Genomic DNA, 24,467 nt, shown 5'->3' with positions numbered 1-24,467 from the left:
CTTAAGACTTTTATTCCCCAAACCCAAACCCTTTTATGGAAACGTATTCTAAAATAAAATGAAATTTAAAATATGTTATTAAGTTGCCTGTCTTAAGATTTCTTCACGGTAATGAATTTCTCAATAGAAACATCAGAAGTATGTTTAAAATATATGTATGTGTGTGCATGTGTCTTTTGGGTACCATTTTTCCAGACTCAGTGCTACGCTAATACTCTATAATGAAACTCGAAGGCTTCCTTCCATTAACCATTGTTTAACTCTTTAAATCAATTTTGTTAGATATTGTTTGCTGGTCAGTGACTACTCTAAATGACTGGGAAGAATCACTTTACCTCCTTGTTTAAGGATTCTGGTAAGAACAGGAAGGAAAGTATTTCTCTTTATTGTACCTGGTAATTTTGGAAGTGTGTGGTGTGTGTGTTTGAAAGAGATGTAAGCTATTAAGCAAATTATAAAACATTGAGACACGAGAGACTGGTATGACAATTTTGTGTAGTTTTAATAATTTGAGGACCTTGATCTTGTAATAATCATGCTGTAGATTGAAAGTATATTTTAAAAATCACACAAAAGGAGATGTAACCTTAAGTAGTAAAAATACCCAAAAAAACCCACTAAATTTATAGAAAATATACCAAATGTATCTTTATGGGTTGACGAATTTAGCTTAAAACTGAGTGAAATTTGATCACAAGTAATAATATAATGAAAATATCCATATGACAAAAGATTGATGACCAAATATTTGGTGAATTGCTTTATTTGGTTCAGCAAAAATCCAAAAGACAGAATCTTTTGGATCATGCTTTAGACCTTGATACAATTAAATTTGACCAGAGAAGAGCTGAAGATGGACCTTCCTTCAAAAGGAAAAATCAGTGGTCAGTCCCAATGTTTGTAAATGGTCCTTAGGTTTTTGTTCTTCTTTGTTTACAACATGCCCTGGCATCTTCTCTGTGAGGCAGTCACACTGATTGCAATCAGTAAAAGTGCTGGATTCAGCAGCATGGATAGTTACAGTCAGAGTTCAGGTGAATATTTTTGTTTTTTGTGCTATAAGTGCTCTCAACTGGCTTATCCCAGGCTTCTCTCTGTCCATGCCTGCAAGTGCACAGCCCCCATACCCAGCAACAGACCCTCTTTTATAGATTTAATAGAAGTTGCTAGGAAATTCATTCCTGAAGAGTTGTATATGTTGCCATTTTGGCCTGTAGTGTCAACTAAGTGCCTGAAATCATTTGATTTTTCTTATCATATGACGTGTGATGCATACATTTAGAAAATAGACCTAGGATTAATTTTCTTGCCTTTTTTTTTTTTTTGTATAGCATCATTTCAGTGTTCTGATTTGGAACTATGCTCCAGAATAACTTACTAGAGATCTGGGGGAAAATGTCACAGCCTGAAAAGGTAATCTAGATCAATTCAACGAAATTTTTATATTTTGAGAGATGACTAAAAATGGACCAACGTGTATATTACTATCCAATACATGGTCCCCACTCTTAGATAATTTGTAGCTTGATATGAGATACAGCTGTATTATTGTCAATGGCAAAATACCCTTAAGTGTTACATTATAGAATAAGAATTTGGAGAGAGAGGCAGAAAGGGTGGAAAGGAAGGAAGTCTTCAGATTCTTCTTTACTTACTGGAAGAATTAAAAAACAAACAAACCCAACAAGGAAGGGGATTGGTAGTATAAAAGAGAAAAATGTATTACAGAGACATTTTCTACACAAAATAAGATTCCCTCAAATGTGCAACTGCTCATTCTCTGTATTTTACATACATTAATTGTAAAACTATAATGTTTTATTCCAGGCATGGTGCTAGATTCTGAGGGTTCAAGGCTGAAGACTAAGTCCTACAAAAAATTCACAGTCCAGTTTAGGTTTATAGATATATTAATCGACAGTAATGAAGAAACAATACAGTAAAAGTGTATTCAAAGTTTGATGAGATCTCAGAAGTTGTTTTCAGATGTTTTTCCCAAAATTGGATTTTGGAAGTTGTACTTTAAACATAAAAGAATGAAATTAGGCTTTTATGAAGCAGTTTGAGAGCCTTGATTTTTAACTGTTTACTGCTTTTGGCTGATAAGAACCTTTGAATGAGATGCTACCAAGTTACATTTGGTCTTTTAGAGATTGTGCTGCTTTTCTTAATGACTGGTTTTATTTTATTATTTTGCTTTATTTTCTATTAATGCAAAACAGTAATTTGTTTAGTTGAACAACTTTATTTTTATAATCTCCTTGTATTCTTTTTGCTGCCATGGTTTATTTGGTGTGATCATGGATAATAGAAGAGCAGGATAGTTTGTGAGGATTTTGTCATCTGCAAAATGGGTCTTGATATGAGGATCAGATGAGAACATATGCACTCCACTTTTGTGTACAAACATCTTGAATTTATTAAACACAGAGTTGAACCAGGAATAAAGTGGATTGGTGGAGGTATTTTTATTGAAGTATAGGTGATTTACAATGTATTAATTACTGCTGCGCAGCAAAGTGATTGAGTTATACGTACAAATATATATATGTTTAGTTATATGTATATTCTTTATTTAGTATTCTTTTCCATTATGGTTTATCACAGGATATTGAATATAGTTCTCTATGCTATACGGTAGGACCTTATTGTTTATCCATTCTGTATATAACAGCTTACATCTGCTAACCCCAAGCTCTGAGTCCATCCCGCCCTGAAACCCCATTCCCTTGGCAACCACTAAGGCTGCCACAAAAACCACACTGTTCTCAGTGTCTGCGATTCTGTTCCATAGGTAGGTTCATTTGTGTTATAGTTTAGATTACACATATAAGTGATGTCATATGGTATTTGTCTTTCTGACTTGCTTCACTTAGTATGATAATCTCTAGTTGCATTGGATTGGCATTTTAATCAGGAAAAAATCAGGTGAGGTTATGGATTAGGTTGACATATATATTCTGTCACTTTTGGAAACTGGAAAGTGTTTAAGCCCATTTTCAGTAATGTGAATAGATCTTTCTTTGCAAGATAGATCATTCTTTAAGCTTTCATATGTTAAATCATCAGAAGAAGGGCAAATCTTGACAATGTAAACCTATGTATCAACTATTGAGATATAACATGTTAAATTTTGCCATATTTGCTGATCACAGAGGTTTTAAACATTTGAAAGTAGGATTGTTTTTACTTTTGCTATTTTTTTAGCATTTTCTGATATTTGAAGATAGACGAGTACATATGATTAATTTATTTCTAAGAAGTTGTATGTTTTTCATAGTATCGTAGACTCAAATTATACTTCAGATGGAAGTATAATTTAATCTAATCATAACCCAGGAAGGTGCAGATAGCCAGAATTCTGAAAAACCTACCTGAGCAGGAAAAGGGAATTCTCCTATTGGGAAATACATTCATGGTTATCAGTTGTGTAAAGGTATAATGGTTCTTTTAATAGCCGGTCCAGAATAAAGTTCCATATTGGCCTTTATAAAAGCAGGTAAATAACTATAAAAATAAGCTTTGTTTTTAACTACTCGGACATAGATTAAGCTTGGTAGTTGAGGAACATAGCATCCAAATTGTAGATTTTCCTTGCAACATTTTGAAAAGTAAACTACAAACCAAGATTTTGCAACAAAATAAGGAAAATCTGCTGTATGCAATGTGGAGGGAAATAACATGTGAAGAACTCAGTTCTTGCAATTGGTTTCTAAAAGCTTTGCTTTCATCCCTAGCTTGTAGGGCTTTTACTTTCTTCTATGTAGGATCCCTGCTGCTGAGCTTCTCAGTTGATCCCACGTTTAAGTTCTGGAGCAAATCTGTGCTACACCTTTCCCAGTAGTACAGTGAAAAAATCCCAGGCAGGCTCCTACCTCAGGCAGCAGTTTTCTTGCTTTTCAGACTTTAAGGTTATCTATTCTTAGTTCATTAATTTAAATAACAGTGTAACCCTAGAATTGCTGCTCTAATTGGAGATTTCGTTTTGGTTAATTTTGTTGGAGAGTATTGATCAGTGTTTTGTGTGTGTGTTAGTCGCTCAGTCATGTCCAACCCCACGGACTGTAGCCTACCAGGCTTCTCTGTCCATGGAATTCTCCAGGCAGGAATACTGGAGTGGATTGCCATTCCTTTCTCCATCGGTCATTGTTCAGTTCAGTTCAGTTCAGTCGTTCAGTCGTGTCCAGCTCTTAGCGACCCCATGAATTGCAGCACGGCAGGCCTCCCTGTCCATCACCAACTCCCGGAGTTCACTTAAACTCATGTCCATCGAGTCAGTGATGCCATCCAGCCATCTCATCCTCTGTTGTCCCCTTTTCCTACTGCCCCCAATCCCTCCCAGCATCAGAGTCTTTTTCCAATGAGTCAACTCTTCGCAGGAGGTAGACCCCAAAGTATTAGTTTCAGCTTCAGCATCAGTCCTTCCAAGAACACCCAGGACTGATCTCCTTTAGGATGGACTGGTTGGATCTCCTTGCAGTCCAAGGGACTCTCAAGAGTGTTCTCCAACACCACAGTTCAAAAGCATCAATTCTTCGGCGCTCAGCTTTCTTCACAGTCCAACTCTTCACATCCATACATGACCCCTGGAAAAAGGTGTTTTTAAATACCTTTGATGTACTTCAAAGGAACCCCTGAGGCTCCTTTAGGCTAATTTAGATCTACCTTTCTGAGCCCTTATATTTCTTTCAGCTGCTATAGATCATTTATTCTTCTGCTGAAAATCATAGTAGAAAACTTAGCAAAAAATAGTATATACCATTTTTAAGCCACCTCTCACTAAAGCAAGGATAGAAAGGCAGCATGAAGTGGTTGGTGCTGGTCACCAATAACTCAATTTTTCTCAATTTTTTTTTTTTGTCATTTACATGGACCAGTTCCTCTTTGTGTCTTTCCTTATGAGATTAACATATAGCTGCTTCAGACTCTTTTACCTCCATGCTAATTTAAAATTTCTTAGTCCCATTCTCACTTGTGAGCTCCAGTCTTTAATTTCCCACCATCTTTAGAGTGAAGCGAAGTCGTTCAGTCGTATCCGACTCTTTGCGACCCCATGGACTGTAGGCTACCAGGCTCCTCCATCCATGGGATTTTCCAGGCAAGAGTACTGGAGTGGGTTGCCATTTCCTTCTCCAGAAGATCTTCCCCACCCAGAGATTGAGCCTGGGTCTTCTGCATTGTAGACAGACGCTTTACTGTCTGAGCCCATTTAATTTTACTAAGCTGTCTCCCAGATTTACTGTTTATACATTTTATTATTACTGAAGTCCATTCTCCTGAACTTTGGAAGCTTGCAGTCATCTTGAAATTCCCTTATCTCTTTCATCAAATCTCTTGAAAAGTCGTGTCTTCCTGTGCACAGTTTCTTCAACTTGTTATATGCCTCATCCATTTTTACTGTCTCCCTTTTAATTTTAGTGGATTTTGCTTCATATCCAAATTATTTCAGTAGTCTTTCTATTGAATCTCCTTCATCTAGATCACCTTTACCCTCTGATCTATCTGGTACAAAGTGACCAGATTAGTTTAATTAAAATGTCACTGTTTTATTGCTTTCTTGGTAAAAATCATACTGTTCTCCTGCATTACTAATAAGACCAAGTTTAAGTTTTGGCCCTGAAGTGGGTACATTTTTGCCTATCCTGTGTGTTTCCCACTGCTCTTTGAGATCATCTCCTTCATTAAGCAGCATGCTGTGTGCAGTTCTTTGCACATACCATATCTCTGCTTTTCTCCTTGCTTTTGTAAATGTTTCGGCCCATGCCAGTGGTTTCACTGCTCCCCCCACCCCCAGTCTCTCCAAATCTCTCTGGGTTTGTTCAGAAAAGCTTCAATGATTCCCCCAAGTCTGTACTTGTTTCCTCTTAAAAAATAAAAGTTTCTGGGTATTTTTTCATCTTTCCCCAAGTAGATCGTAAACCGTTTGAAAGTAGGCACTCAGGTCTTCCCGGGTAGTGTAGTTGTAAAGGATTTGCCTGCCTATGCAGGAGGCAGGAGAGACTCAGGTTAGATCCCTGGGTCAAGGATATCCCCTGGAGTAGGCTGGGAGGCTACAGTTCATGGGGTCACAAAGAGTTGGATACAACTGAGTGTGCCTGTGCCCGCGCGGGTGCACGCACGCGCGCGCACACACACACACACACACACACACACACACTATTCTACCTTTGATTTTGTGCATGGCAGTTTTTGTTTGGGTTTTCAGTAAACATTAAATTTGTGAGGTTATTAAGAAATTCAACTTGAGTGTTAATATAGTAGACACTTGTGTATTCAAAGATGGTTTATTGAAAATTTTTTTTTTCCTTTGCTAGTTTGATTGAAGTCAATCCTTGGCAGTCATTTTTATTCTGTAAATTTTGTAAAATTTTGATTAATTGATTTTCTGTTTAAAAACGATTGCTTCCTCTAAGATTTAGAAGTTTGTCAAAATGTTTATAAAAATTATCAATGTGTTTCCAAGAAACTAGTCAAAATATGATGAATATGTTGTTTAGTATGTTAATGGGAACAATAATCCAGTAATTCTCACTTCCATGCCTGGCTAAATGAAAATATTTGGAAGCAACAGACTTCCTCTGAAGATGTTGTAAGAGTATGAATTTTAAATTAACAGTTTTGAATTAAGATGAGAGCTTGAATTAAGATGAAAAAATACTCAGTAGTGTGACTATAACTAAAATACTTCACTGTTTTTCAAGAATAACTTAACATATTTGCAGATTTACTAGAGGATGACTGAAAGACTGCTATGTAAAATAAACCGAAAAGATTTTCAACTTGGAGAAAATATGCACAAATAAACTGTGTTAAGAGTCTGTGCTTCAGACTTGAGAATTGTGTGTGTGTGTGGTGGAGGGAAGTGAGGTAAAAACAACAGGAAGTATTCTCATGCAGGAATGCCAAATTAAGTTAATATTAAAAAGTTGCTTTGTGTAATTTTGTCTTCTGTTTTGGATTTGAGCTCATGGAAAACAAAAACCATATTTGCCTGATGTTCCATGTCTTTGTACCACTGTAAGAAGAAAAGTTCTAGGCCCGAAAGACCCAAAGAACAAATGAATACAGCATTTTACGTGTTCTAGTCAGAGACGCTACTTGGATGGAAAGTTAGCTGCAAACATTTTTCTATGTGAAAGTGTAAGTGTTAGTCACTTAGTCATGTCCAACTCTTTGAGACCCCCTGGATTATAGACCACCAGGCTTCTCTGTCCATGGAATTCTCCAGGCAAGAATACTGGAGTGGGTTGCCATTTTCTTCTCTAGGGGAGCTTCCTGACCCAGGGATTGAACCTGGGTCCTCCTACTTTGCAGGCAGATTTTTTTTTTTTTTTTTTTTTACCATCTGAGCCACCAGGGAAGCCCCATTTTTGTGTGTATTTTCTTAATGAAATGATTAATACTCTGTTAAAAAATAAAGGAAATTAATATGTAATTATAAAACTGTTTCTTATGCCAATTGTATTGCATGATTCTGTGCTTTAAATATTATATAGCATTCTGGCAAAATGAATCTGAGAGCTAGTAAAGTGCAAAAAAAAAAAAAAGAAGATGAAGAATTGGCCTAGAATACCACTAATAAAGATGATGCTGTTTTCTACTGTCTTGGAGAAGTATTCACCATCACAATACTCATGAGTATATTGTGATTAGAGAGAAAACAGCAACCTTATCTTTACTTTCAAACAGGTTATCAGTGTTTGTCAAGAGATGTATTGTTCATTTACCTAATTTAAAGCACTTTTTGTTTTTCATCATTTCTTACATGTTTATATCACCTTCTGCTTCGTTTTCTCCTGTTTTTCTGCTTAAGTAATACCCCAGAGTTTCACTTCTTTTTTTTTTTTTTGACTGCTGCTATAAGAGATACCTTTTAAAAATCTTTCTAGGATATTGAATATTTTCCTTGTTTCTCCTACAATTTTTTTTTTTAATCAAAGAACAGTCTCAAAAAAAAAAAAAAGAAAACAGTGTCTTTATAAGAATTTTGTTAGTTACTCTTCAAAACCAGAAGACCAAAAAGATTGCCTTACCTTGTTGACCTTCTGAGTACATAAGTCAGGGGTAAGAACTCCATATTTCTATGAAGTACCATTGATAGAAAAAATTGGTCAATAAAGTACATAGCATGTTGTATGACATGTAGTGGGAGAAGAAGGAAAATCATAGAAATAGGAAGGATTAAAATAATTAATACTTAATGGCAGGCTTGAAGGTGTTTTTTGTTTTTACTCATTAAGAAGTGATCAGATGCCATCATGACAAGAGATGGTTATTTTCATTCTTTGTTAATCCAGGAACATAATTTGCGAAAGAGCTATATTATTATTTCTAATACCTAAATGTTCTTCTTGGAAATGATTTCATTGTTTTGAGCCCCTTTCCTCTCTTTTCTAAAATATAGTTTAATTTTCTGATCTAGTTTGGTTCTATTTTGGAACCAAACAAAATTATGACAATAATTTTTACTCAGAAACTTTTCAACTCTGAAAGTTTTTTAAATTAATTAATCTGTGTTTATTAAGAATGAGCATTTTTTTACTTAAACTTTAAAATATTAAATGTAGAGCTTGCATTTTCAAGATAGGTTTACAGATTGGATTTCATAATTGGAGTTATCTCTTCATACGTATAAGCCCTTTTCCAAAGGCTGTAAACAATAGATCACACACCTTGTAACTTGTCTGAGAAGCATAATCCTCTGGAACCTAAAGGACACTCTTCATGCAAGAGCAATGTGAAATAATTTTAGAATGAGATTCTATTCTCCTTTGAAAGCAGATCATCTCGCAGCATATTATAACATTGTAAAAAATCATTTATGTCTGAATACCTTCATACACTTAAGATGAAAGTGTTACCACAGTCATAGGATCGTTCTTACAGTAAGGGGGTAATGTTAGTTGTATTTTCCTGCTCTCTCAACTCAAATGATGGAATACTCAGTCTGCTTTCTAGTTGAGATTCTTTTTAAACTGTTGAATGAAGCTTGTCAAGTTTTAGATTTTTGGGGGATGGTGTCTCATATCTTCAAAGATCACACTGGTTTTCCCATAGTGTATCAGGTGGCTGGAAGCTTAAGATGACCATTACATCTGTCTTGGTGATTGACTTTGGAAGAGTCTTGAAGATGATCTAACTTTCTCAGATTGAACTTTCAAGCTGTGATACTTTTCTTGAAGCTATTTGTACATTAATTAATACAGAAAATTTCTTAGCAGGCTTATTGTGTAGCTTGAGGTAGATGCTCCCCCACAATCTTCCCTGCTTCAGCCTTTCCCCTTGTGTCTCTCTCCAGTACTTGGCATATAACTACAAGCTGTCTTATGTTGTGTTTTAAAGTTTTCTAAGGAAGCTCTGGCATGTTCCCATCTGGCACTGTGTAGTATGTATAGCGAATGAAACTTCTTGTGGAACTGAATCTTGTAGTTAATATCCTTTCTTTGAAGTCAAGGGGAGAATTTCTCATTAAAATTACATCTTTTGCTTATTTTCTTATATATATATGTGTGTATATATATATATACTTTTTAGGTAGAAAGGTAAAGTTTAAGAGACATTGAGCGAATGCTGAATTGTTGCAACTCCAGATCCTAGAGCCCATACCACACCCACTCTCAGTCTAGCAATAAGTAGTAAGACATTTGGAAGCCCTTTTTCCCCATCCAGTCTTAACTGTTAAGACTGACATCAAGGATTTAGCAATGAGAAATACTATGTACTTTGTTCTGCTACCTTTCAACAAGAATCAGTATGCAAAGTTGACATTTCCTGACCAGAATTTGGAAGACTATAATGTGATTCCCTGGGCCTTGATTCCAGAAGAAAGAGCTCTCTGAATATGGGTTTACTAGTTGGTGGTGAAGTCATGAGTCACCAACTGTTAGGCCAGATATTATCCCAACTATATGTCCAGATATTATCTCAATTTATGGAGTAAGGTCCCTGAGTTCTCCTCTTTCCTTCCACAGGGCAAGCAGGAGGACTTCAAGACGACAGTTCTGGAGGGTATGGAGACGGCCAAGCATCAGGTGAGGGTGGCATTAGATGCTTGCCACTTAGCAAGAGCCGCCAAGTCAGGGATTGATGCTTGCTAGTGTCTTTGGCTGTGGTACCCACATTTTAGCCAGAAGCGCAAGGGAAGAACTATAAGCCACAGGATAGAGTAGTATAATAGAAAGTGTAGCCAGAACAAAGGCAAGCAAAATCTTTTGAAGTCCTCAGGCCGATCTCAGCCCTCCACTCTTCTTCATGTTTTTGAGGAGATGGCGGGTACTTTTCTCCCCAGCAGACTTTATAGTAACAGCAAACATGATATAAAACACAGCTTAGGAATCATGGGACCTTTACACAGAACTAGAACTTAATAATACACAGAGAGGGGAAGCCATAGACTGAAAAATAAGATGGAAAGGCATTCTAAGATTAGTCAAAGGAATTATGTGGGCAAGTGACTCTTTAGAAATGATTGTTAAGTGGTATTGGATACAGTTTTTTCAACTAACATTATTACATAGTTAATTTTTCAGTTTTAAACATTTTGTTTCTCACATGAAAATTAATTTTTTAAAAAAAGTCTGCTCAAAGTGCTCTTTATTTTCAGACCAAACTATGAGATTTTTAACTTCTAGGAAAAAGTAAAGGGTTAAATGATTTATAGGGGCCCATTTGGAACAGTTAAAGTTTGTTCCAGGAATCCAAAGTAGAGTTGTCTGGATTTCATCCTTTACCTCTTAAAGGATGTTATTGTATATGCCAGTGGTCAAAACTATTTTGCATGTACATTTTAATAGACTTGGAATAGGTATCATTTTTGGAGTTTGTCACTTTTCAACTCTTAAATCTACTTCAAAATTATTACAATTTGTGTACAGCAGGTCCAGGGAATATTTGTATTTTACTCTCTTGGATCAAAGATACTTCAGTGGTAGTATCTAGGGGATCCAGAATGTTAGAAGTAGACTTCTTTAAATGCTGTCCAAAGAATTGAAGTTTGATAATCAGTACATGGTTGTCTTAGAGGAGTTAAAATTCTCATTTATCTGGCAGATGAATCTTCAACAATGCTTTTCATCAAATGATGCATGATTGGATCTTCCATGGAACTGCCGAGGAGCAGGGATAGCTTTTAGAACTTTTAATCTTGAAGAAATAGAGTTTTCTTGTTGCTTTTTGTTTTTACGTGAATAATTAATAAATTTACTCTTTCGCTTAAGGAAACAGTGTGTTGTATTGCTGAAAGTAAAAGCAGACTTCCATACAAAACTGGTGCTACTAATTTAATACTAGTAGAACATGAGCTTTAGGTGTTTCCAGGAATGGTGGTGACTATTCGGAACCCGTCAAGGTCTCTTTAGATCTTTATCTTGTACAGCTTGTTCAGAAGCATGCATTTGTGATATGATCAGTCTGAGTTAGAAAAGTATGCTTATAAGTAATCAGTGTTCTTCTCTTAACAAAACCATGTGACCTTCATGAGTATCTTGGGACCAGTATCATATCTTGACCTTAAAAAATCACATCAAGTTGGTATTTACATCCTAAACCTTAAAAGTTAGTGGGGAACTTGAGGTCATCTTACCTAGTTTTCTGCCTTCAAACATATGGTATTTGTATCACCCCTGTTTTATCATTTAGGTCCTGAAACACAAAGTTAAATGACTCTGCCGGGAATATACCAGCAGTGGAGGAGTGAGAACCCAGGGGTCTTGTTTCTTATGCATATACTGTTCCTTACACTCTGCCTCATAGAATCATTTAAAGTGTGCATTTACCCTAAAAATTAAAAATCTAAAGTGTAAGAAATGCTCCCCTTTTTCTTCCTTTTTCTGTCTTTTTATTCTTTTATTTTTAAGCTATTAGTAGACTGGATATAGTGCATCAGGGCTTCCCTGATGGCTCAGACAGTAAAGAATATGCCTGCAGTGCAGGAGACCCAGGTTTGATCCCTGGGTCGGGAAAATCCCCTGGAGAAGGCATGGCTACCCACTCCAGTATTCTTGCCTGGAAAATCCCATGGTCACAGGAGCCTGGCGGGCTACTGTCCATGGGGTTGAAGAGTCAGACCTGACTGACTAACACTAACATGTGGTGCCTCTGTAGTTACTAATTTTAGGAAGTTCATATGTACTTCTTAGCAGGCTCTTGTTTCCATCCTTTAGCTAGAAATCTAGTTATAGGTAAATTTTATCTACTTTAATGAAGGTGGGAAAGCCAAGAAACTCTCATGGAGTTCTTCTTTTCTTTTCTGTTGTCATATCTCTGTTACTTTATTCAAGATGCTGCCTGTGTTCTAACAGAATTGGGGGGAAATGGTTTCATGGAGTGGAGGTCCTAGAGCCTCACTTTCCCCCTCCCTTTTTCTGTCTAATTAATAGATCCAGAAAGGTCTAAGTCATTCCCTTAAATATGTAACTACTTTTACTTTGTTTTCAGAGAAAGTATGAGCCAGTCAGACCCTTAGACAGGGCAGTTAAGCTTTAGCATGACTGCATTTTGAAAGGTGATGCTGGAAATATCCTGTGTTGAAGTGGTAAGACAAACAGAGGGCAAGACTGGTATGTAGGCAACCTTGGGGCTTTTAAAAATGTCTTTGAAACATTCTGAATTTCCAGAATACCAGGCTCTGTTAAGTACACACAGACACCAAAGTATAAAACTATTCCAGAGCCAAGTGTAAATTACTTGTGAATTGTGTGTACTACTGATACTTTTAATAATGATATTGTTAAAGACAATTGTATTCTGTAAGATTCTCCCCGTTAAAGGAGATAGCAGTCTGTTCATTTTGCAATATTTGTAAAAGAAAGAATGTTTTGATTTAGCTTCTGAGCAGTTTAATTTCCAAATTTTTTGTTTCTTTGGGGAAAAGTTAGATTTTTAAATCTTGTACTTTTCATCTTGATTTTGATAATGGTTTCCTTCTCTGAAATACTAGTCTCATCCTTAAAAGCTAGAAGGAAGGCAGTAATTACTGAGATTTTTAGTAATTTAGTAATTACTAAAGTAATTTTTAGTAATTTAGTCCGTTTTTCATGTTTTAAAACTTTAACTTTAAGAATAATTGGGTTTTTTTTTTTTAGCTATTATGCAGAAGTTAGGGATGGAGAATATTGTTATTCCACATGTACATTAATGTTACAACTTTGGGCTTCTTTAATTCCTTTTGTTAAACTTTTGATGTTTGATCAAAAGATAATTTAAAACTCATGACTGATATAAAATTTCTTGTTACATTTTCTCCAGATTTCTCAAATTATAACACTTGGAATGAGAAACCATATATAATGTAAAATTTAGTGGGTCTCCCCCCGCCCATCCCCACCCCCCCCACACACACACATGGTTTTTCTGGCTGTCATGACAGTAGTATTTTGCAATGGCATTGATAGTCAGGGACCACTTATTAAACATATGTATAACAGATATATATCTAAGAAAGAAAACTACCCTGTTTTGGGGAAGGAAAAGTAAAGTTTATAGAGTTCATTGGTTTTCTTGTTAATAATATACACTCGTGAAATATACCAAGATATAACCTATATTTGGTTCAAATACTCAGGGTAATTGAGTAGATAATATTTCTTATAAATGTAACATGTTTTTAGACTTGGCTTTATTTTTCGTTTAGTTTATTATGATTTCGGAATACAGGACTGGGGACTTGGAAGCTGTAAAGTATTGGAAACTTTCAGTTTACAGAAACTGTCAGTTTACTTCTGATAGTCAGCATTTCTTCTTTTCATGCCTTGATTTCCTGCTGTACCCTCCACAGTATGGCCGTTATTCTTTGTTTTTTTCTTAGAGAATAATTTCCCTGAGAGTCTTTAATTTTAGGTTGTGATTCATTGACTATGAGGATTGTTAATTTGATCTAATGTTGTGAATACATTATTTGTGCCCTCATTACTTACTGTGGATGAATGGGTTTTAATGTTTGTCTCCAAGAACAGCATTCCCTAATGTACAGTAGCATTGGGAATTTTTGCTTATCCTCTTGTTAATCATTGTTTTTTCTAAATCATGTTTAGACGTCTTTACGGAAACAGTGCCTCAGTAGCTTAACTGTGGTTCTCTGAGCCCCACCTTGCCTGCTTTCTTCTCTTTGTTCTCCTGATCTCACCAATGCCTTTTCTTTAGTGTTGCTTCCATCATCAGTGCTTTCAACTTCTTGTTTTTTTGTGCTTTTAAATGATTAAATATGGATATCTGGTACCTATTTTATTACTTACATAATTACTTCAATGGTACTGAATTTTTAAACTCTTTAAATTGTGTCTTGATATGTGCAGAAGCTGATGGTTAAGTGTATATTTATAAGATCACCCTAGATAGAGAGCACCAAATCCTAACCCCTGGACTAGCAGGGGAAGATCATCTTAGAAATAAAAGTAAAATATATGAAATGTATTTCTTAGGACATCTTATAAAGATGTACTTAACCCCCAGCTTATAAAAATTTCAATTTAATACCCAATTTAAGACTTACACTTGTTAAATAAATTATATATATGTATATGTAGTACTATCACTGACTTAGAGCCAGACATCCTGGAATGTGAACTCAAGTGGGCCTTAGAAAGCATCACTATGAACAAAGCTAGTGGAGGTGATGGAATTCCAGTTGAGCTATTCCAAATCCTGAAAGGTGATGCAGTGAAAGTGCTGCGCTCAATATGCCAGCAAATTTGGAAAACTCAGCAGTGGCCACAGGACTGGAAAAGGTCAGTTTTCATTCCAGTCCCAAAGAAAGGCAATGCCAAAGAATGCTTAAACTACCGCACAATTGCACTCATCTCACACGCTAGTAAAGTAATGCTCAAAATTCTCTAAGCCAGGCTTCAGCAATATGTGAACCGTGAACTTCCAGATGTTCAAGCTGGTTTTAGAAAAGGCAGAGAACCGGAGATCAAATTGCCAACATCCGCTGGATCGTCGAAAAAGCAGGAGAGTTCTATAAAAACATTTATTTCTGCTTTATTGACTATGCCAAAGCCTTTTACTGTGTGGATCACAATAAACTGTGGACAATTCTGAAAGAGATGGGAATACCAGACCACCTGACCTGCCTCTTGAGAAACCTATATGCAGGTCAGGAAGCAACAGTTAGAACTAGACATGGAGCAACAGACTGGTTCCAAATAGGAAAAGGAGTACGTCAAGGCTGTATATTGTCACCCTGCTTATTTAACTTCTATGCAGAGTACATCATGAGAAACGCTGGGCTGGAAGAAGCACCAGCTGGAATCAAGTTTGCTGGAAGAAATATCAATAACCTCAGATATGCAGATGACACCACCCTTATGGCAGAAGGTGAAGAGGAACTAAAAAGCCTCTTGATGAAAGTGAAAGAGGAGAGTGAAAAAGTTGGCTTAAAGCTCAACATTCAGAAAAGTAAGATCATGGCATCTGGTCCCATCACTTCATGGGAAACAGATGGGGAAACAGTGGAAACAGTGTCAGACTTTATTTTTTGAGGCTCCAAAATCACTGTAGATGAATGACTGCAGCCATGAAATTAAAAGACGCTTACTCCTTGGAAGGAAAGTTATGACCAACCTAGATAGCATATTCAAAAGCAGAGACATTCATTACTTTGCCAACAAAGGTCCGTCTAGTCAAGGCTGTGGTTTTTCCAGTGGTCATGTATGGATGTGAAGAGTTGGACTGTGAAGAAGGCTGAGCACCAAAGAATTGATGCTTTTGAACTGTGGAGTTGGAGAAGACTCTTGAGAGTCCCTTGGACTGCAAGGAGATCCAACCAGTCCATTCTGAAGGAGATCAGTCCTGGGTGTTCATTGGAAGGACTGATGCTAAAGCTGAAATTCCAGTACTTTGGCCACCTCATGCGAAGAGTTGACTCATTGGAAAAGACTCTGATGCTGGGAGGGATTGGGGGCAGGAAGAGAAGGGGACAACAGAGGATGAAATGGCTGGATGGCATCACCAACTCGATGGACATGAGTGTGAGTGAACTCCAGGAGTTGGTGATAGACAGGGAGGCCTGGCGTTCTGCGATTCATGGGGTCACAAAGAGTCGGACACGACTGAGCGACTGAACTGAACTGACTAATATAGTATATGCAGTAACATATTTTACTTGCAGTTAATAGTAAGGCATTTATAGTGTTTCTACCAGAAAAGATGGATTTCTTGCTTTCTTTTGTCTCTTCATTGTAGTCGCCTTCGTTTCTCTCACTGCTTGCCAGCAGTTGAATTATGAGAACTAGTGGATGGTGCTGTTAATGAGACCATATGTTCGTTATTAAATGTTAGATCCTCTTCATGTTCCCTGTTGTTGTCCTAAAAAAAGTATGTGATTGTGTTTTTCATTCCATAGCCTCTTTTGCTTTCTTGTTAGTCTTTTCTCCTTTACTCTTGTTCTTTAGTTTTAAAATTTATTGTATAATGTTAATAGTGCTAATTTTAGTTAAGAGTGTCCTCAAGTATTTTAAAGCTTTTTGTGGATGAAGAAAAGATTCTAAATGCCTTGTTACGTTTTTTAACGTATATTGTTTCTCTCATTAGTAAACTGATTTTAGGAATGTTAAGCTCAAAAGAATGACTACTTTTTAAGGGTGTTTCAGCTTTTGAGCAAATTGAAAGTTTGTTTTTTTTTTTAAAAAGGAAGTGAGATCAGTCTGTGAACAAGCCAAAGCGCTACAGAAGTTCTTCAGGCAGAAAAGGAGTTGGAGGCATAATCATTATCCCTAGTTCTATATTCACTTGCACGTTTCCCAGAAACCCGTTGCTTTTTTTTGCTAGGTGTGGAGGGTGCAGCTTTCCAGAGTAGACTTCCTCATGACCGGATGACTTCTCAAGAAGCAGCCTGTTTTCCGGATATCATCAGTGGACCACAGCAGACCCAGAAGGTTTTTCTGTTCATTAGAAATCGCACAGTAAGTTTCCTTGTTAGTTTTTTCCCACCTGAATTCTAAAAGGTACATATTATTTTATATAGAATACAGGGGGGAAAGTAGAGAGGAAAGAATTTTTAAGTTATCTATAATACTATTATCCAGAGATAAACACTGTTAAAAATTAGTTTTTTTCCTCTAGGTATTTTTTTAAATGTATATAATTTTTCTTACAAAATTGAGATCCTCCTTCCATGCATTCTTTGGATTCTTTTCATTCTTCAGTAGCCTTATAAACACACAATAAGAATCTTTATAAGCTTTTTAAAAATATACTTTAAAAATAATCACTTTGTCTTTCCTTCTCAGCATAAGAGAAGCCCTTATTCTGTTCTGCTCATCTGGGTCATCATCTTCCTCTGGCTAAATGATTGTTTTTAATATCTGTGTAATATTTATTTGATAGGTGGGTCATACTTTTAACTGTTGGGCAGTTAAATGTCCATTTTACTTATTAAAGTGAAGCTCTGAACAGCTTTATACATTGTTGACTCTCATCTCTGATTATTTCCTTATGATAGAATTCTAGATAGAGTTCTAGAAGGAAAACTACTTTCTCAAAAAGTATGAACACTTTTTAAGATTTGATACATGTTGTCAGATTACTTCCCCGAGAACCTGACCCAGTTAATGCCCTCATTGAGTGAAAGTGAAAGTGTTAATTGTTCAGTCATGTCCAACGCTTTGCGACCCCATGGACCGTAACCCACTAGGCTCCTCTGTCCATGGGATTTTCCAGGCAAGAATACTGGAGTGGGTAGCCATTGCCTTCTTCAGGGGATCTTTTCAACACAGGGATCTGAACTCAGGTCTCCTTCATTGCAGGCAGATTTTATGGTCTGATTGATGATAATCTTTGCTGCTGTAGTAGGCCAAGATCATTTCATTTATCTTCCATTTCTTTGATTACTTAGACTGATGGCTTTTTCATATTTGTTAGTCATTCGTATTTCTTCTGTGAATTTTTCTTTTACATTCTTTATTCATCTGAAGTTTTTTTTTTTTTTTTTTAAATTTGGCTGCCCTGGGGTCTTAGTTGGCCTGTGGGATCTAGTTCCCTGACTAGGAATCAAACCCAGGTACCCTGCTTTGGGAACACAGTCTTAGCCACTGGACCACCAGGGAAGTCCCATCAGAAATTCTTTAACTGTATACTGTCAGAACATATTTGTTAAACTCTGAAAGTGAAAATGTTAGTCACTTCAGTCGTGTCCAGCTCTTTGCGACCCCATGGACGTAGCCTGCCAGGCTCCTCTGTCCATGGAATTCTCAAGGCAAGAATACTGGAATTCTCAAGGCAAGAGCCATTCTTTTCTCCAGGGAATCTTCCCGACTCAGGGATTGAACCAGGGTCTGCTGCAATGCAGGCAGATTCTTTACCTGCTTGGCCGAGCCACCAGGGAAGCTCCATTAGTTATACTCCGGTGAAAGAGTAGAAGAAATTCATGTTGAATTTCAGCTATTTTGGATATAGCTGAATAAATACTCAGAGATGTCTTTTTATTCACCACTAACATCTTTATTTTGACCATTAGATTGTAGAACTACTGCTAAATTTGGATTGTTAGATGCCATTTAGCTAGAGTGATTGGTAGGTTTGTGTAGTAGTGAATAAAGGTTCTTTTTGTGAAGAAAAAATTGGGTGATTTTTTAAAAGTGAATGGAAAAGTCCTAATGTGCATTTTTGAGGCTGATTTGCCTTATAATTGAATCAGCTTCTGTGTATAGCTTGTTAACATTTGTTCTAAGTAGATTTCAGACAAAATTGTCATTTTGTTGTTTCACCTGAGGGAAGTTTTCACTTTTACTTGAATTTCAGTGGTAGATTTATAGCGATCTCTGTTTCCTCTGATTCATTCCCTGTGACAGAAGTCCAGATTTGGGGAAGGACTAAGCGCAGATTTAAAGTTGTGGTCTCTGGCTATAAAACAGAATTTAAGTTATTCTTTCCTATAAGAACTGTGTCACTTGTCTCATGTTAAATTGCATCCTTTGCTTCCAGATTTTAAAACCACAATTTTAGAATTATTCAACTGGAACCTGTGATGTGAGCTTTGTATTATAAGATGGAAGGAGGAAAAAGGCTTATGTTGAAGTTTGATGGGCTTGGGCCCACGGCATGATTGAGGAATTCCATTTTCCTTTTGACAGTAGCCACAGAGAAAAGCAGAGGGTCCATATGAATTTGGTCATATCTCTTTGTAACTGAATTTATTTACACATTAACTCCTTTGAAATTTGATGGAGCAGTATTTATTAACTTTTAGCTAAGATTTAAATATGATAGTATTCCGCTGGTCTTGCCTTTTGTAGGTATGTATTCAATTTGAAGAGAATTCATGTTAGAGGCCATTGATTGTACCTTAATATTTGTCATTCCTCATTTTACTGCTTTTTCAGCAGTATTAGAAATAATTGACTCCTTTCTTAAATACACAGCTTCCTTAGCTTAACACAGTATTCTAGTTTTTCTGTTGCTTCCCTGGTTGTTGTCTTCTCTGAATGATTCGTAGGGTTGTCCTTAACAACAGGCCAACTATGTGAACTGGTTGGAAGTCCTTAAGGTCCTCTCCTCTCTCCCCTGTTCTTTCCTGCTAGGAACCCTTCTTCTGCACACTTGACTTCAGTTATTCCCATAAGCAAGAGGCTCTAAACCTCAACTCTCTGAACCCCAGCTGCGTATCTAGATGCCAGTCTTTCAGCTCCTCTTATTGTCTTTAAACTCAACTCATGATCTCTTATTTCAGTGTCCCTCATTCAGTAAATGGTATACCAATTCATTTAGTTGTGCAGGCTAATAACTGAGGAGTTATCTTTTGCACACACACGTCACCACATATCTAAATGATCATTTAATTTTGTATCAACTCAGTATCTCTGGAGATATCTAATCCAGGTTTAAATCCTTGTTGCTCCCAAGCTGAATGATTTTGACAAGTTACTTGGTAGGCCACATATTTCCCAGCTTCTTTAATTATTCCCTCATTTGCCATGGTTTTGTGTTTCATTAGTTTCTTTGTCAGAAATAAAACCCTTACTGTTTCATTGAAAGGAAAACCCATATTTGAGGCAATCAAATAGTGTATGTCTATTTGTATGTAATACAATTTTCTGTCATTCGATTACAGTTGCAGTTGTGGTTGGATAATCCAAAGATTCAGCTGACATTTGAAGCTACTCTCCAACAATTAGAAGCGCCTTACAACAGTAAGTAGTATGTTCCATAGGACTGATCTTGAACTGGATTGTGAAAATTGATATTTTTTTGCAGAAGCTCATGGCTCCTTGATATTGAATTTGTTAATTAATTTTCATACATATATTCATTTTATTTCACACCTGTGCTGTGCAAAAGTGAGCCTTTTAGCAAAACTGTTTTGTGTGTTTGTAATTGTTCTTCTGAATTTTTATTTGTGATGACAGGTGAATGAGTTCAAGAAATTGCTAATAATCTCTCTAGACCTGTGTTCCAGCTTTAATCCACAGAGCACTTTGGTGGCATTCAATTGGCTGTATATTTGGCTTTTTCATTTGCCACTTGCCACCAATGGTGTTGTAAAGATTTTCCCAAAGTAAATGAGCATACTACTGCTATTTAAAGGGTTGGTTTTGTCCTTCATTTCATCTGTATTGGAATGTCATTCTTAAAAATTGAAGATTGTGTGATAGGCTTTTTGGACTACCACACAGACTTAACAGTTCTCAAAATCACTTTCCTAAAGGAGTCATATGACTTGAAGCTTATGGAAAAGATGAATAGAATGACTTCATGATGGAGAAATAAAGAAGAATCAGAGTTTTCCATTTAAAGTGCTAAAAAGATAAACATGTATTTAAATTCATTTTTCTGTAGGTGATACTGTGCTTGTCCACCGAGTTCACAGTTATTTAGAGCGTCATGGTCTTATCAACTTCGGCATCTATAAGAGGATAAAGCCCCTCCCAAGTAAGGACTAGCCAATGAATTTCATTGTTTTGGATTAGATTCCAGGAGGCTTTATTTTGATTTCTGATCCATATTTAGAGCCAGAATATTCCCAAGCTTATCTTCTTATAAGTCAAATTTAAACTAAAATCTCCTTATAAATATGAATTTCCTATAATTTCTGGTTTGATAAATACTTGGTAAAAGAGATGAATTTCCAATTTAAGAAAAAACAAAAATAGTTTATTAAAAATGAAAAATCAGTTATGAAAGTGGGAGGTTTGTTTTCTCTCATTGAGCAGTTCTTTAATGCAGTGATAGGGTTGCATTTTTATTTTTTTTTAATGCTGTTTACCCCTTTAATGGTGTCTGGATAATGTCTGCCAGGAGTCAGAAGATAGGGATAATCTGAGAATTAATACATCTATCTGTTTATTTGCACTTCCCTGGTGACTCAGATGGTAAAGAATCTGCCTGCAATGTGGGACACCTGGGTTCGATCCCTGGGTTGGGACAATCCTGTGGAGGAGGGCCTGGCAACCCACTCTAGTATTCTTGCCTGGTCCCTATAGACAGAGGAGCCTGGCAGCTACAGTCCATGGGGTTTCAAAGAGTCGGACACAACTGAGCAACTAAGCACACACATCTGTTTATAATACATTTATTTTTTTGCTTTAATAATTTTTTACAATGTATATATTTATCTGGCTGTGCCTAGTCTTGGTTGTGGCCTATGGGATCTTCAGTTGCAGCATTCGAACTCTTAGTTGTGGCACGTGGGGTCTAGTTCCCTGACCAGGCATCGAACTCTGCATTGAGAACACAGAGTTCCAACCACTGGACCACCAGAGAAGTCCCCTCTGCTTTAATAATTTTTAAGAAAAGGAAGGACTGCAGAAGTACAGCTTATAGAAAATAGCTTTAAGAATCAGTTGGTTGACTGCTCAAATTGTCCTAGTATAATTGTGAGGTAAATGTGGGAGATTATGCATAATAAGTTTACCAAGGATCACAGACACTGAAGCAAGCATGTGACTGAAGTAATGAGAAAGTAAATTTTAAGGTAAAGAATTCCATTTATAAATTTTAAACATTGAGTTAAAGTATAAGTCTCAGATATTTGTTAATTTGTATTCATATAGTTTTCCTATTTTGAAAATAACTAAATTATTTGTGAGACATCATAACGTAAAGAATTTAGAAATTTTCTTGATAAAAAATGATAAAAATATTAAAACTGTAACAGTGTTTTAATTTTTGTTCATTTTTTATTTTCAGCTAAGAAGACAGGAAAGGTAATCATCATAGGCTCTGGGGTCTCAGGCTTGGCAGCAGCTCGTCAGTTACAGAGTTTTGGAATGGATGTCACACTTCTGGAAGCCAGGGTAAGAATTTTAGTTTGGGTTTAGAAGCCCAACCTGATGAAAATATGGTAAGGAAATTATCTGTGGTAAATTAAGGAATCATACAAATTGAACTAAACCAAATTGATTTAAATAATACTCAAAAGTATTTTGATGGTGTTAATAACTACATCGAATAAAGCATTTTTGACAATAAGACTTTGAAAAGGGCTCAGTGAGTATTTAGAGTTTATATAATCTATATAGCCCTCTAGTGTATATTTTCAGGTCATTGTTTCCTACAATTAGCAACTTTCAATTTGTGGGCTTTGTTGAAATACCCTTTATAGAATGCAGTTACTTTTAGTGGTGGCTGTATTCTGTTCGATAGTAAAGGGAGAGGAGTTGCTTCTCAGGCAGCAGCTGTCTTTTACAGCCTTGGTAAATCCAAGATTCTGGCTCTTTACCATTAGTCCAGAGAGAGGAATGGAAGCTGAAGGAGGATGAGGATGATGGCACAGAGTAGAAAAAAAGAGTATCCCAATAGGACATCACTGTTCAAATCATTTTCATGAGTAATGTTTGAGATTTAATTATCTTTCAGTGGCTTAAAGACCTCTGTGGGCTCCTGCCACTTAAAATAGCAACAACAAAACACTTCTCACATAACCTAAATCATCTAAAATTTTATAAAAGCTTTCAAAATGTTTTGTGCAGTACAATCGAAATTTAATTTTTTTTAATGTTCTTTTCAGATAGTATGGGGAAATCAAAATAAACAATTTGTGATAGTCTTACTAAAAATAATATTTTATTCCTTAATTGGAAAATATCTGTGTGCCTGTGTATCCTATGTACTGAGAATACAGTAAAGAATAATGGAGGATCATTATGATTCCTACCCATGTGTATAGGTTTTTGTCTTGTTTTGCTTTTTTTCATTTGTTGGTCTGGAGTTTACAGAGTACTCACGTAACTCATGACTGAGGTTTCGCTGCAGCTCAGTAAGATTTCCCTATATTTGAAAATCTCCAGTCAGCAAAGATAACACTTGGGCCTTTTTAGAAATGAGAGGTATTGTCAACGGTTCATGTTCAGTAGACACTGCCCTTGGGCATGAGGCTACATTGAAGAGGCCTTTCTCAGAGAAGTTGTCTATCAAATCAGTCACACCTGACTTTGACACTGGGGGACAAGAGTCAGAACACGGTGGTAGAAAAATGACCTTAAGTGTTGAAATTTGTGTGCAGGTATTTTCTTTGTGGGTGGCCCTTGCTCAGCCTGTACAATAAGTGGTATTAGAGACATTGGGGTTGAGAGCTAAATAGTACCTATAACTGATATCTTCTGGCTATTAAATTTTTTCCTATCTCATAGCACTTAATTCTGTTCCTTTTATGTGTCATTATCTCCCATTCCCTCAAATAGTTAAACTTCATTTCCTCTTTGAGCTAACATCATACTCCCATGTAAACTCTACACCTTTTTCTTTTTAAGTTATCAAAGAGGCCTGAGATGGTATTTGCCAGGTTATTATGATTAAACTAGAATTAATTTTAGCCATTTAATTTTTAAAAAACAGGATCGTGTGGGTGGACGAGTTGCTACATTTCGCAAAGGAAACTATGTAGCTGACCTTGGAGCCATGGTAGTAACAGGTCTTGGTAAGTAGTTTAGTTTTGTGCTACGATTTCAGGGTCTGAGACTCATAAAATGGTTTAATCTTATAAAGTCATCGATGCAGTTTTTAAATACATTGGTTTGGATTCTGTTCTTAGTCTTACGTGTATGTGCTCAGTCGCTCAGTCATGTCCAACTGTTTGTGACAACCTGGAAGGTTCTTCTGTCTATGGAGTTTTCCAGGCAAGAATAGTGGCCTGGGTTGCCATTTCCTTCTCCAGGGGATCTTCCCCACCCAGAGATCAGACTTGTGTCTCTTGTGTCTCCTGCACTGGAAGGTGGATTCTTTACCACTACACAAGCTGGGAAGCCTGTTCTCAGTGTTAGTGAAAGGTAAATTGGCAAACAGTTCTCTGAAAAGATATATCAGTATGTGCATAATTTAAAATGTGTGTAGATTTTGCCCTGGCAAATCTAGTTCTAGGAAATTAACCTAAAGAAAATAGACAAGTGAACCATATTGTGTTCAAAACATTTTCAGTATGGGGTAACAATGTTAGAAACTGCAGATTAGAAGATTAAATTGTTATTCAGTGAGAACTCTCCAGCTGCTAAAAATTTCTAGCTCCATATTAACATGAAATTATGTTCACAATTTATTGC

At 36.4% G+C, this 24,467-nt stretch overlaps 1 protein-coding gene across 2 annotated transcripts in view; it reads left to right on the top strand.

Annotated features, from left to right (window-relative positions):
* The window catches only part of KDM1A (lysine demethylase 1A), a 66,346-nt gene that overhangs the window by 15,497 nt on the left and 26,382 nt on the right, over positions 1–24,467 (top strand). The window contains exons 3-8 of one of the 2 annotated variants that reach the window (XM_005203319.3): positions 9,972–10,031; positions 16,765–16,898; positions 20,045–20,123; positions 20,770–20,862; positions 22,120–22,226; positions 23,767–23,848. In XM_005203319.3, the coding sequence (XP_005203376.1) occupies positions 9,972–10,031; positions 16,765–16,898; positions 20,045–20,123; positions 20,770–20,862; positions 22,120–22,226; positions 23,767–23,848 (555 nt within the window). The remainder of the gene's footprint in view (positions 1–9,971; positions 10,032–16,764; positions 16,899–20,044; positions 20,124–20,769; positions 20,863–22,119; positions 22,227–23,766; positions 23,849–24,467) is intronic. The other variant, XM_002685717.5, reaches the window with a different exon arrangement.

Source organism: Bos taurus, chromosome 2 (genome assembly GCF_002263795.3).
Source record: "Bos taurus isolate L1 Dominette 01449 registration number 42190680 breed Hereford chromosome 2, ARS-UCD2.0, whole genome shotgun sequence".
Lineage (NCBI taxonomy): Eukaryota > Metazoa > Chordata > Mammalia > Artiodactyla > Bovidae > Bos > Bos taurus.
The sequence above is the reverse complement of the archived record's forward strand: the minus strand, read 5'-3'. Positions and strand labels throughout refer to the sequence as shown.